This window comes from Abrus precatorius, unplaced genomic scaffold, assembly GCF_003935025.1.
Source record: "Abrus precatorius isolate BTA unplaced genomic scaffold, Abrus_2018 Scaffold7, whole genome shotgun sequence".
In the NCBI taxonomy this organism is placed as follows: domain Eukaryota; kingdom Viridiplantae; phylum Streptophyta; class Magnoliopsida; order Fabales; family Fabaceae; genus Abrus; species Abrus precatorius.
Genome location: NW_020874417.1, coordinates 7000693 through 7013505, shown reverse-complemented (window position 1 = coordinate 7013505; position 12813 = coordinate 7000693). Strand labels below are relative to the sequence as shown.

Below are 12813 nucleotides of genomic sequence, written 5' to 3'. Positions count from 1 at the left end.
TCAGACAATATGTCAACAATAACCAAACCATTCATCGGTGAAAACATCTTACACAACATCGAAAACAAATTACATTATTCAATATATGAATTCTCATGATTATAAAATCTGAAAAATCAAATAATCATTTGAAAAAAATAAAATTATATGACTAATATATTTTAATCTTGACCATTCATGATATGAGATGATCAAAGTTTGCTTCTCTCGTTCTCACATAAAAAAGCTCTCTCGATAAATACGTCGCTTGTGTATAATGGGAGAAATGATAATGTAGATAAACACAACTGGGCAATCACAAAGTTGAAAGTTGATACGAATGATTAGAACACAAGAAAGTAACAATGCCAAAAGCCAAATCATAATGAGGAGAAAGTTACGGAGTCAAGTGGAGATGGAGGCTGATGATGATGCACTCTTCGTCAGTGTGAGATTAGGATTAGCAGGAATTTAGAAATTTATTTAGCATTATACTAGGAATGGTTAAATTACTCGGTCTGCACCAGCAAAATTTAAGCACTCTGGCTAGGTTATTTACCGGTTATATTGATACTGAAGAATACATGCAAATTTTAATCGGAACAGTACGGGCATGAGCATCTAAATACTATCCTGCCCCATACGTGAATTTTTATATATATTTAAACTTTATTATTCATATTAAATTATTATATTATTTATGTAAAGTTATATAAAACTAATATAAAAATATATTTAATAATAAATTAAATAAAAAAATTATTTTGATTCATATTTTAAATAAAAAAAATTATTTATTATTTTATATCATTTAGTTAGATCAATACAATTTAATTATTATACGGTTGATATAAGATTAAATTTTTTTAAAATTATTTATATGACACACATAAAATATTTTTTATATAAATATTTTTTTTGTATTATATTGATATTTAAATTATAAAGTAAATAATAAATAATAACCATATTATATCTATTTTATAATCACCTCCTATTACCATACACTTATTTTATGATATTTAAATTTTATTTTTATATTTTAATTTAAAATAATATTTTCTTATACAACATATATATTACAAGCAAATTATAATTTATTAAATCTAAATTATTCTTACCATTTATTTATATTCAAAAAAGTTTTTAAAAAGATATAAAATATAAAAAATATTATTAATTTTTATTTCTGTTATTTTTACTGAGTTTATTATATAATTTTCTTGTAATTTACCTATTAAATAATTTTTTTAATAAAAAATATAATTTTTTTTATATAAACGTATATTTTTTCATTGCAAAATTTTATTGTGATTATTTATCTTTTATTCAATTTTTTTTAAAAATTTATATATATTATAAATATTTAATTCATTGAAATAATTTTTCAAAAAATTTATATTTTTAACAAAATATTTTCGTGCAGTACATGAATCAAAAATATTTGTCTTAATATATATATATATATATATATATATATATATTATTAATTATAATATATTATTTTAATTAAATCTGTTATTTTTCTTACAATTTCAAATTCAAAAGTTAAAAAAATATATTATATGTCAACTTTTCGTTGCCGTTTAGTACGTGAGCTTCTCTACTTTAACCCTACTTTTATATTCTTAATGTTAGCCTTATTCAAAGCTATTATAAGAATTATGAATTGTTAGAGCTAGTTGTCAATACTACTATAAAAGATTACCAAGTGATCTCACACGAGTGGTTAGCCTTATTCAAAGTTATTATCGTTCGATCAGATCTCACACAAGATAAAGTCATTAAATAACTTATATGTTTAATTTCACTTATAATTTTTAAGAATTTTAGTTTAGAAATTCGTTGTATTAAGATATGTTTAGCACTTGTAATATTTAAATATTTTTTTTTTATCTATGCTTATACCTTGTTCAGCAACATATTAAATTTTTGTATTATTATGCATAAAGTTATATAAATATTTTTTTCTTTATAAATATTTTTTTTTCAAACGAATGCGAGTAATAAATATGCATGTAAGTACCTAAAAGATATGGGTATGAGGATTAATATTACTATTCACGCAGATATAGAACTTGGTATGATCATTGTTTTAAAATGTCAATATAAGAATGAATACTATAGTATTCTAACTATATCTTATCTATTGCCATTCTTAAAGCATACTCACCTGAGCTTTATATCTTAAACAATTAAACACATCCATTTTTTCAATAATCTTTCATTATTTTAGTACATAAACTACAGAAATGATATAATTGGAGTTTACATATAATGTTTTCGGTCAAACTAGTGAATGTGTATATAACCCGTTATTTATTGCCTGGTTGCTTATGTGACTCATCATTGATGTTGAGATATGTTTCAAGAACTTATATTAATTGATATGCCAAGGACAATTTTGATGGTTTAATTGAATTTGTTTTAATATTACGAACTTGTGATGTTATACCTATTTTTTTAATAATTTAATTAATTTAAACATTAAAATAGAAAGGTGACAGAAACTTTTGTGACAAAATAGAGTTATTTCACTCAATTATAATAAACTAATAGAAAAATAGTCCCTAATACACTGTTTGATTATTGCATCATCTATCTTAATTAACCTTTAAGCATTATATCTAGCACCGCAACTCCGTGACTTCTTCCTTCATTTCTCTTGCTCTATACAAATACCACCCTCGTATAACTACTGTTGTTCGCTTTGTCCATTGTGCTCCATGACCCTTTCATAAATTTAATAATAATAAAAAAGGAGTAATTTTACTCGATTATAGTAAATATACATGTGCATTTGCATGAGATATATTTATATTTTTTTATTAGTTAATTTAATTTAAAAATAATTAAAAAATAGTTATAATTTAAATATAAAAAATAATTATTTATCAAGTAATGATCAAATAATTATTTTAATGTAAAAAAGATTAAAAAAGTAAAAAAAACCTTTGACTAATGTTTAAAATAAATTATATATATAATAGTTAAACTTAATTTATTTTTTAAATGTTATAATTTATTTACGCGTGAGTCTAAGCATTTTAAATTTTAATAATTTATAAATACATGTAACAATAAATAAGCTACGTATAGATATAGATAAATGCAAAAAAAAGTTCTTAATATACTATTTGATTATTGCATCATCTATCTTAATTTACCTTTAAGCATGATATCTAGTACCTCAACTACATCACTTCCTCCATTTCTCTTGCTCTATACAAATACCACTCTTTCATAAATTACATATTTATCATTCAACATTGACACTACCTTAATACTTTATCTTTCAAAAAAAAAAAAAAGTTTCTTGTCAATGCACTCTAAGATCACTTAGAATCCTTTCTCCACCATGTGCTCATAATTTTTATCCCCAAACTATCTCCTAAATCTATCTAAAATATTCTCTCTTTTACATAATTTTAATATAATGACAGAGTTGGTGAAAGTAAATGAATGAAGGTTGGTGGTGAATAACTGATTTTAAGAGAGATTGTGTGTGTGTGTGTGTGTGAGAGAGAGAGAGAGAGAGAGAGAGAGAGATTTGTAACTAGTAAATGTGAATATAAATAATTTTAGCCACTTATTGCGTGACAAATACATTTTTGTTTTAGTTTGCAATAGCAAAGAGTAATGAACAATTGTAATTATACAATTTTGTCAAAATAAAAAATACACAAACAATCAAAGTTATTATATGATTATAATTCAACAATTGGATTGACAAAAATAACATTTTATATAAAATTATTAACAATATAAGAGTGAATATAGCTTACACCAGCATAATTTAATCTTTTAATATTGAATCCAACAAATTTAATTAGTGATGTTGTTTTTTGAACATACCATGATTTAATATAAAATATTAAAAATCTTAGATATTTTGAAGATGGAGCAATTCTTGCTCAGAAATTGTTGATAACGTTAATTTCCATGCTTTTTCAATTTTGCAAGTGAAGCGAAAGAAAATTTCAGTTCTAATTATATAGTGAGAATTGATGAAAATATTACAGGTGAAGTTGATTGGTTAAACACCTAAGTATGTATACGATACGAGAATAAGTATTCTGGATTATTTTATCATCTTCTGAGAATTAGAAAATGTGTAGCTACTACGTTGGTGCGAAATATTGGTATATCAAGTAAACTTTGCAATGGAACAATATGGAAGGTTGAAGATTTGGGTTATAATGTCATCATTGCAAGTGTTGTTACAATTTACAAGAAATTGTTACGATAATATGGTACATATTCGTAGAATGAATTTAATGCCATGACTGATCAATACCATTGAAATTTTAAAGAAAGCAATTATCCTTCTAATCTATATTTTACAATGACAATTATTAATAAGAATCAAAGGCGAACCTTGAGAGACCAGTTTTATCTATGTAGACCAGTATTGTTTAAAAATTTTAATATGCAATATAGATAGAAGTTTAACCTCTTCGAAAAAAATATATAAAAAGTGTAGGTTATAAGGAAGTATTCCATAAGGTATGAATTAATGTACTGAAACTAAAATTTTGTTTATGATGTTTAGCACACTTGGTCTACTAATTTTATTGAATGCTCAGTGGTATAAATAAAAAATACTAACAAAACACTTTTTAATACTTCATTTAACTAAAATTTATTAAAAATTATAAAAATATGAAAACAGAATTTTTTATTTAATAATATTCACTTTTAATTTAATAATTATCTCTCATACTTTTTATTTTTAATAAATTTTAATCAATAATTAAAAGTATATTAAAACCCTTCCTCAGACAATACAAACTTTTTGGCACATCCATTCGATAAAAGGAGTGCATATGTATATCAAATTTTTTTTTTATTACTTAGGTAATAACACTTTTTATGGCTTATATTTTTGTTTCCTACACCTTTTTTTTTTAATTTAATTCCTCTAAATTTTTTTTGTATGATTTTGGTCCCTGTATTTATGTAACTTGAGTGCTTTAGTCCCTCTAACTAATGTAGGCATATAAATAACCAAACCAGGGAAATGATTACTATAATTATCCTTAAACACACAGGGGGAATGACTGTAATCAAATCACCAAATATTTGGTTTTTAAACGTGGTTGTAAACACCCGGATTAGTATGATAATCGGCAGACAAATTACTCAAATACTAAGAAACTGTTGCTGTCGATTTGCTACAATGTAGTTTCAAACTCACTTTCTTTAGTAATTTTCAGACTTTCCTCATCAAAAGATACAACCTCTGATCAAGCTCAAATTTGTTGCAATGAGATGCATCTCCCCTCAGCATCATCAGAAGCCCACCAAATGAAATATTTAACTCCCTGCAATTCAAAGCCAATAAAGCATATGACTATTAAAAATAAAACACTATAACACTAAATTACTAACGTAGTGATCATATTCATCTCTAACTAGGGAGCCGCTACTTGAAACAACATCCACTACACAATATCAAAATCTCAAGATAATTTTTAACTGATTGGCATAATAGAACTACTACATAATCTCAAGATACTTTTCATCTTTAATTAGTGAGCAGAGTAACCTGGAAACAAAATGAGACAATTGGCATTATTCAAACTAAATATACGTGATTCATTAATTCACTTCATTCTCACGATTAATTAAAAACAATTCACATCAGAAGGAAGAAGAATTCATTGTTCCCAGTAACTAGCCTCAAAATGGCAAATCATCAACACATGCAGGCTAGGCTATACCGAACTAAATTACTATAATTAATTTAGTAATTACAAATTAAACGTATGAAACTCAAAATGAGCAATACACATACGCTTTTTCACGCCCTGAACCGTCAGTAATCCTGTAGAGCTTCCCATACATGACATATTCAAAATTGTTAGCCAGTGATTGCCGATTGATCTGGAAAAAGGAAATATATGGCAGAATTCTGTAAGCCAAATTCATCTACTGATTTGACATGCAATAGGAAAAAAGAATCGGAAATAGCACCACAAATAGAAAATGACAGCCAAAGAGAGCTATAGTTATAAATTGGGTTATTTATAAATCACACTACCGTCCACAATTTATTTATGCTATCAATGTTATTTTGTAGTTTACTGGTGTCGCATTTATCACAATTTATTATCTACTTGAGTAGCTGCACAACAGAATATAAGTATGACAATTTTAACAAAAACCCAATGAAAAAGATCTATAGTTTGAAATTGGAGATATCACCATACCACAAGTTTCTAAGTTTGAGTATTCAACGAACATATTACACATTAAAATGTAGCCTCAGTAATTGAAATGAAGAAAACATCAAGAATTATTTATGACCACTACAAAGTACCTATCAAGCTCAAAAGAAAGTTTTATCAAACTGTAAAGCGACCAGCTATCTTTTACGGTAATAAATGTTGAGCTTTAAAGGGACTACACAAGAAAAAAATGTGCTCATAATTTTTATCCCCAAACTATCTCCTAAATCTATCTAACATTTTTCTCTCTTCTACATAATTTTAATATAATGACAGAGTTGGTGAAATTAAATGAATGAAGGTTGGTGGTGAATAACTGATTTTAAGAGAGATTGTGTGTGGGGGGGGGATTTGTAACCAGTAAATGTGAATAGAAATAATTTTAGCCACTTATTGCGTGACAAATACATTTTTGTTTTAGTTTGCAATAGCAAAGAGTAATGAACAATAGTAATTATTCAATTTTGTCAAAATAAAAAATACACAAACAATCAAAGTTATTATATGATTATAATACAACAATTGGATTGACAAAAATAACATTTTATATTAAATTATTAACAATATAAGAGTGAATATAGTTTACACCAGCATAATTTAATCTTTTAATATTGAATCCAACAAATTTAATTAGTGATGTTGTTTTTTGGACATATCATGATTTAATAATATAAAATATTAAAAATTTTAGATATTTTGAAGATGGAGCAAGTCTTGCTCAGAAATTGTTGATAACGCTAATTTCCATGCTTTTTCTCAATTTAATTGATGCTTTTGGCTTCTTCATGAGTAGGAAATCCAAAAGACATTTTAGATTTTTTCCCTTCTTCCCAGCAGAACCAACACTAATTGATTCAGTTATAAATCTTTTTCCAGTCTGAACAAAATGTATTTCTTAAACCTCTTCTTCCTCATCTTCATCTTCCTTCAATTCATCAATGTATCTTCTTCATTTTCAACCTTTTGTTAGTATGCTTCAATGAGCTTCTTCTTAATCTCCAATAGAATTTTTTTACAGGCATTCACATCACCCCTTATCTCCATTTGGTATCTTTTTGCTCTTGTAATCTCCTCTGTTGTGGTTTTTAAACATGTCACATGTAACATTCTTTTTGTTGTTAATATCTTTAAAGTTATTCCATTGCCAAGTAATGTCAATATTTTCTCCAAAGGGCTTCACTAAGCCACAAGTAACAATTGCAAAAGCTCCCTACTTTTGTCCTTGTCAGGAAGATGCCATGAAAGGAGACTAGAAGTCTAGAACAGCAAAGAGAGCGTGGGTTTTTTCCTTTCCAAGTAAGAGAACGTGCAGATAAAACAGAGCTTTATCTCTTTCAGCAAAAGAGTGCGTGAACAGCAGAGTGCAAACAAAAAACCAGACCATGAACAGCAAAACAGAGTTTCAACACCACGGCAGAAAATGAACAAAAAAGCAAAGCTTGAAGTCTTGACCAGAAAAATAGAGGATGACCAGAAAAAATAAATCTTTATCTCCTTAAGCAAAACACGGCATGCAATCATGAACAATTATGAACAGAGAAGGAGAGTGTGAACAGAAATCAAAGCTTGAACAGCAGCAAAGCATGAACAGAAAAAGAGCTTGATGCAGTGAATGGAAAAACAGGGGAGATGCCGGAAAAACTGATTTTTCTTGTGAAAAAAGGCACTGGATAGGAGACACACTAGAAAAGTTTATTTGGCCGGCAAAATTGAATAGGTGAGTCAGAGAGGAGGGGAGAAAGGGAGAAATCGCAACTTCTATTGCTGTGCATAGAGGAGCATGGTGCAGAGACGAAGAAAATGTTCATTAGAATTAGAATATAGGTTTCAAAAAGGGAGTAAATAACGTTTCTACCATTAAAATTAAGCAAAACACACAGTTTTGAAAAACAGAATACGGTTTATTCAAAACGCACAGTTTTACTAAACCTATTAGGGTTATTTTCTGTCCCTCACATGATTGCATGCCATGATTTAATTTTATGTTCTCAGCTTGAATTGTAATGCGATTTTAATGATTTGCATAGTGTGAAGCTATTTTCATTAATTAAGCATTCCTTCCGCTGTTCATTTCTTCCGGTTCCTTTTTTCCTTTAAGTAAAAGGTTGCAGAGTTGACATGGTAAGTTGATTTCAAGTTCCCAGACCCATGTTTCAGTGCTTATGGGTACTAGACACATGCTGCCTCTATCAACCTGTTCCGTGAGTGCCATCAAATTCACACAAGAAACTCAAGACACAAAACTTTTACATTTGGTTTGCACTGCCATCATCCTATAAAGAGCAAACCAGAGGAAGTTCCCAACTCCTGGGTGAACTCATTGATCTTAGGGGCCTGCTGAGAGAAAGCATATCTACCACCACTAATGACAGTTTGTCCTTGGAATGCTACATTAATTGAATGCCAGCAGAGAAGGGGTATGTTGAAGAAAATGGGCATTCACGAGAAATCTTGGTGCTATAAAATTGTTTACCATTTACTATAGCCTTTAAGGATAAAGAGAAAAGATAGGGTTGTACCCAATTTTAGTCCTATTCAAAGTATATGAGTCATATCCCAAACATATCACTCAATAATTTTTATAAAAATAGAGGATACTCCCTGTATATATATAACTACTGATCCACATACCAACTGGAAGGCACCTACCCAAAAACATCTTTGGCAGAAAACAAAATACTCCTGCTGCATCAAGCACACATACATCTACCATTAACCCTAATTCTGATTTGAATTCCAAGCTCACGATGAAGAACAAGAGCTTCCAATCACAGAAGTAAAACCTTAGTAAATTAAGCAATGATCGGTATGTGCCTAAGGTTAGAAAATGCACACATCATTTAGTGGAAAAAAAGGCTTCATAACTAATCTTTTGCATCACTGTCCACTTGATAATCATATTGCTGCTACAACTACTACTACTACTGCTAATAATAATAATAATAATAATAATACTTCATGGAAAAAAGGCTCCATGTAAAAGACAATAAATTAGTTACCTGAGTGTAATAGCCGGTGTCTGGTGTTCCATCGGGATTAAGCGTAGGAACCAGTAAAAGTGCGAATTTCTGACCCACCTTTAACGGATATAACTCGGAATTGATGTCTAGGTGCATAAACATGTCAAACCTTTCACTTCTTGCTTCAATGCGAGTAACTTGAGGTGCACAACATCGAAGCGTTAGAATCAAATGCAGAGAAAAAGTGAAAAGATAACTACTCTAGTAGGAGCAAATAATCACGTTACCATTAAAATGGATGCACGGCTTTAAAAGAAAAATGAGATTCCATTTCAAACAAAAAACTAAGGATCTGTTTGGTTTCAGAAAAATTTTCTATTATTATTATTATTATTATTATTATTATTATTATTATTATTATCTCTTTCACTTTTAATTACAAAATTATCACCTTATTTTCATTATGTTTCATATTATCAAAGATGTGTACATGAAATAGTAAAAATAGTATTTTTAATACCAAAATTAGAAAATAGAAAACTGAACAAAAACAACATGACAGTTTTATAATTAAAAATAAAACAGAAAAAAAATTATGAAACTCGTAAAAAGGCGAGAAAACATGCAATAGACATTGCAGAGGGTAAAACCCTAAACATTTTACTCTGGCAAGTTAAACTAAACCAACAATATAGTGAGAGAATTGAATTATTGAAGAAGAGGCAATAATCATAATAATAATACCTTTATCGAATAATTTTTTGTCATCGGGGTTTAATTTTTCAACCCTGAAGATATCGTCGAAGAGAACCTCCACCATGGCTAATCGGATCAATCAAACACGACGACGTATCAGATAAAGAAGAAAACAGAAAGGCGAATTAGAAGAGCAATAAATAAATATAGCGGGCAATGGCCTGTGGAAACACAAACGAAGCATAAAACGAGAAAGGGAAACGAACCTGAATTGCAGCAGAGAGATCGAGTTTGAGTTCTGTTACTTCACAATATTCAGTGACCACTTATGCTATTTTCAGACGATTATGTAATGATTGAATATTTTATTTTATAAACAATAATATTTTTAAATTTAATGTATTATTTATTACATATTATATATACATACATACATATATATATATATATATATATATATATATATATGTTAATTCATTTTTTTACTAAGATGCCATATGATATTTTTTAAAAAATTTATTACTTTAGCCATTGCTGCGTAAGCAATTGAACAGAGAGAGTTAGCGAAGGAGAGAGAGAGAGAGAACTAACTTGGTGTCGCAGAAGAAGGAGTAACTGGAATCGAACCGCGAGATATGGGAGGAAAAACCAAAGGCACTTGCTTTTCGCATTTGGGTATTTATAAAATGATCAAAACCCCTAAATAAAATCATGTTTGGGCTGGCCCAATATTTTTCTGCAATTTTGTGGGCCTTTGCCTTGTAATTTTGTGATTTTATCCCCTTCACTAATAGGCCATGTACAGTTTTTTTTTTTTTGGGTGTACAGAAGCCTTGTGTATTTTACTACTAATATTTACACTTTTGTTTCTTATGGGTGATTTTTAAGAGAGAAAAGCATAGGGAAATAAAAGATTAAAAAGCAGCTATTTAAATAGTTTATTTTTTATACAAAAAGAAAGTATTTTATTTGAGTGGAAATAAAATAGATGAGAAATAAATTTAATCAAATATGTTAATTCACTTTTTCACTAAGATGCCATATGATATTTTTTATTTTTTTAAAAAAATTTATTACTTTATTTATGTTTTAATAAATTTCTATTTCTTTATTTATATGTTATTTAATCATTTAAATATTATCAATCTAGTTTTAATTTAATTATATTTAAATTTAAATTTATCAAAAATTTAAATTAATTAAAAATTTAATCTAAGAGTAAATACATTGTTTATATTTGATTAAAAGAACATTATTTTCATACTAATTAATAAAAAATACAGAATCATTCATAAGAATAACATCTTATATATTTTTAAAAATTTCTTAGTAAGAAAAAAATATAAATATATTTAAATTATTTTTATTAAAATTTCTTTCCAGAAAGTTAAGAGAACGAAAACTCAAAAAAAAATAAAAATCTTCATAGTAAAACTCGTAAGTATTTTCATATAGCTTGTATCATTCATAAATAAAAGAATAAAATTGTGACTTTGATGGATCAAGATAGTAACCTGGAACATGATTTTAGTAGGTTTAAAATGCTAGTTGTTAATTATGTTTAGGAACTATATCATGCTATTGCAACTACTTCGTGTGATCTTGTGAGTGATTGTTCTTTTTCTCCTTCATAGGATAGGGATATCAAAAGCATAAATAGGGAGTTGTCTTTGAATGAATTTGGAATGACTCTTTAGTATAGATGGTTGTAAGTCTCCAAAGAGTGATGGGTTGCATGCTCTCTTCTATAAAATCTTAATTAAGAGTGTGCATAATTATCATATGCTAACTTTGTTGCCTATGGATGTTTGAAATGAGAATAATAGAGTTTGTATGAATTTCATATGGGCATCACTATCTAAACGAAAATACCATCTAATTTCTTAAAATATTTGTCAATCTAAGGAAGAAGGAGGACTAGGTTTTTGAGATCTCCATCAATTAAAATTTCCTTACTTGATAAAGCTTGGTTGGAAATTATTAAGCTTAAAAAATGTTTATTGGGTAAAAATTCTACAACATAAATATACTTTTGTTCAAGGGAAAGATCTTGCTATCAGAAAATATTAACATGTGTCTAGCAATTAGAAGGGAATTATTTCAGCTTGAAAATACATGTCTAATGGTTTGCTTTGGTAAATAGACGGTACTCTGTGAGGTTTCGGAAAGACTAATCTTCCAAGCTAAATCTGTTAAACCTCAAACTTTGACATCCAAGATCAACACTTATGCTAATTCAATTTTCTCTAATCCACTTTTTATTTAAACTTTTTTTGACTAAGTTTACTAAGAAAGAAACTATCATTAGATGGGAATGCCTTAAGAAGGGGAAACTAAAGCTGAATGTATGGTTCTGTGCATAGAAATGACACAAGTAGCTGCGTGTGGAGGCTTAATTCACAATGACCAAAGGAAGTTAGTTGTTAGTATCCATTGCAACATTGGAGTTGGTTCTGTTGTTAAGCATGAACTATAAGTTGTTTTGATGGAGTTTTGACTATTTATCTCCCTAAAGATTAATCAAATTGTTAGTATTAAGATGGATTCTAAAGTAGTCATTCATCGTATTATGTGTATGGTCATTTTTATAAGTTACTTTCTTTAATTAGAGAAGTCAAAAAAATTCAGTGGATTAACCATGTGTATAGAGAGTTCAATAAATGAGTGCATTGACTTGCTAATTTGGTTTAAGATGAGCATTTAGGTAGTTGGACTTTTGTAAGGGCTCCTCCTTCTTTGGTTCCTTTATTAAAAGAAGATTCTTATTGGATTCACTTCCATATAATAATTTGTTAGTTTGTTCTATTGTTTGAACTTGTAAGCCTTGTTGATATAAAAATATTTCTCACCTTATCATACAAATATAGACAAAAGTTGTAATGAAACCTTAGTTGATTATGAAAGATAACTCCATGGTTATCATGTTAAATGTTATTGAAGAAACAAAT

General features: G+C 28.0%; 2 protein-coding genes across 3 annotated transcripts in view; one reads left to right on the top strand and one right to left on the bottom strand.

The window, feature by feature from the left end:
- Nucleotides 1-1558: 1558 nt before the first annotated feature.
- LOC113870881 (40S ribosomal protein S28) overlaps nucleotides 1559-12813 on the top strand; it is a 29414-nt gene continuing 18159 nt past the window's right edge. For both annotated transcript variants that reach the window (XR_003505705.1, XM_027507404.1), the window contains exon 1: nucleotides 1559-1563. The gene's annotated coding sequence lies outside the window, so the exon portion shown is untranslated. The remainder of the gene's footprint in view (nucleotides 1564-12813) is intronic.
- On the bottom strand, nucleotides 4931-10166 carry LOC113870880 (DNA-directed RNA polymerases II, IV and V subunit 8B-like). The gene is made up of 6 exons (XM_027507402.1): nucleotides 10133-10166; nucleotides 10092-10102; nucleotides 9914-9993; nucleotides 9209-9366; nucleotides 5777-5865; nucleotides 4931-5303 (listed from the first exon to the last, which is right to left on the bottom strand). Exons 3-6 carry the CDS (start codon nucleotides 9987-9989, stop codon nucleotides 5192-5194), a joined length of 435 nt encoding a protein of 144 aa, XP_027363203.1. The 5' UTR covers nucleotides 9990-9993; nucleotides 10092-10102; nucleotides 10133-10166; the 3' UTR covers nucleotides 4931-5191.

Coding starts and splice junctions, on each gene's coding strand:
- LOC113870880 (XM_027507402.1), bottom strand. CDS start 9,989: ATGGTGGAGGTTCTCTTCGACGATATCTTCAGGGTTGAAAAATTAAAC. Junction 9,367..9,913: donor CAAAAAATTATTCGATAAAG/GTATTATTATTA, acceptor GTGCACCTCAAG/TTACTCGCATTGAAGCAAGA. Junction 5,866..9,208: donor ACACCGGCTATTACACTCAG/GTAACTAATTTA, acceptor TCCTTTTTCCAG/ATCAATCGGCAATCACTGGC.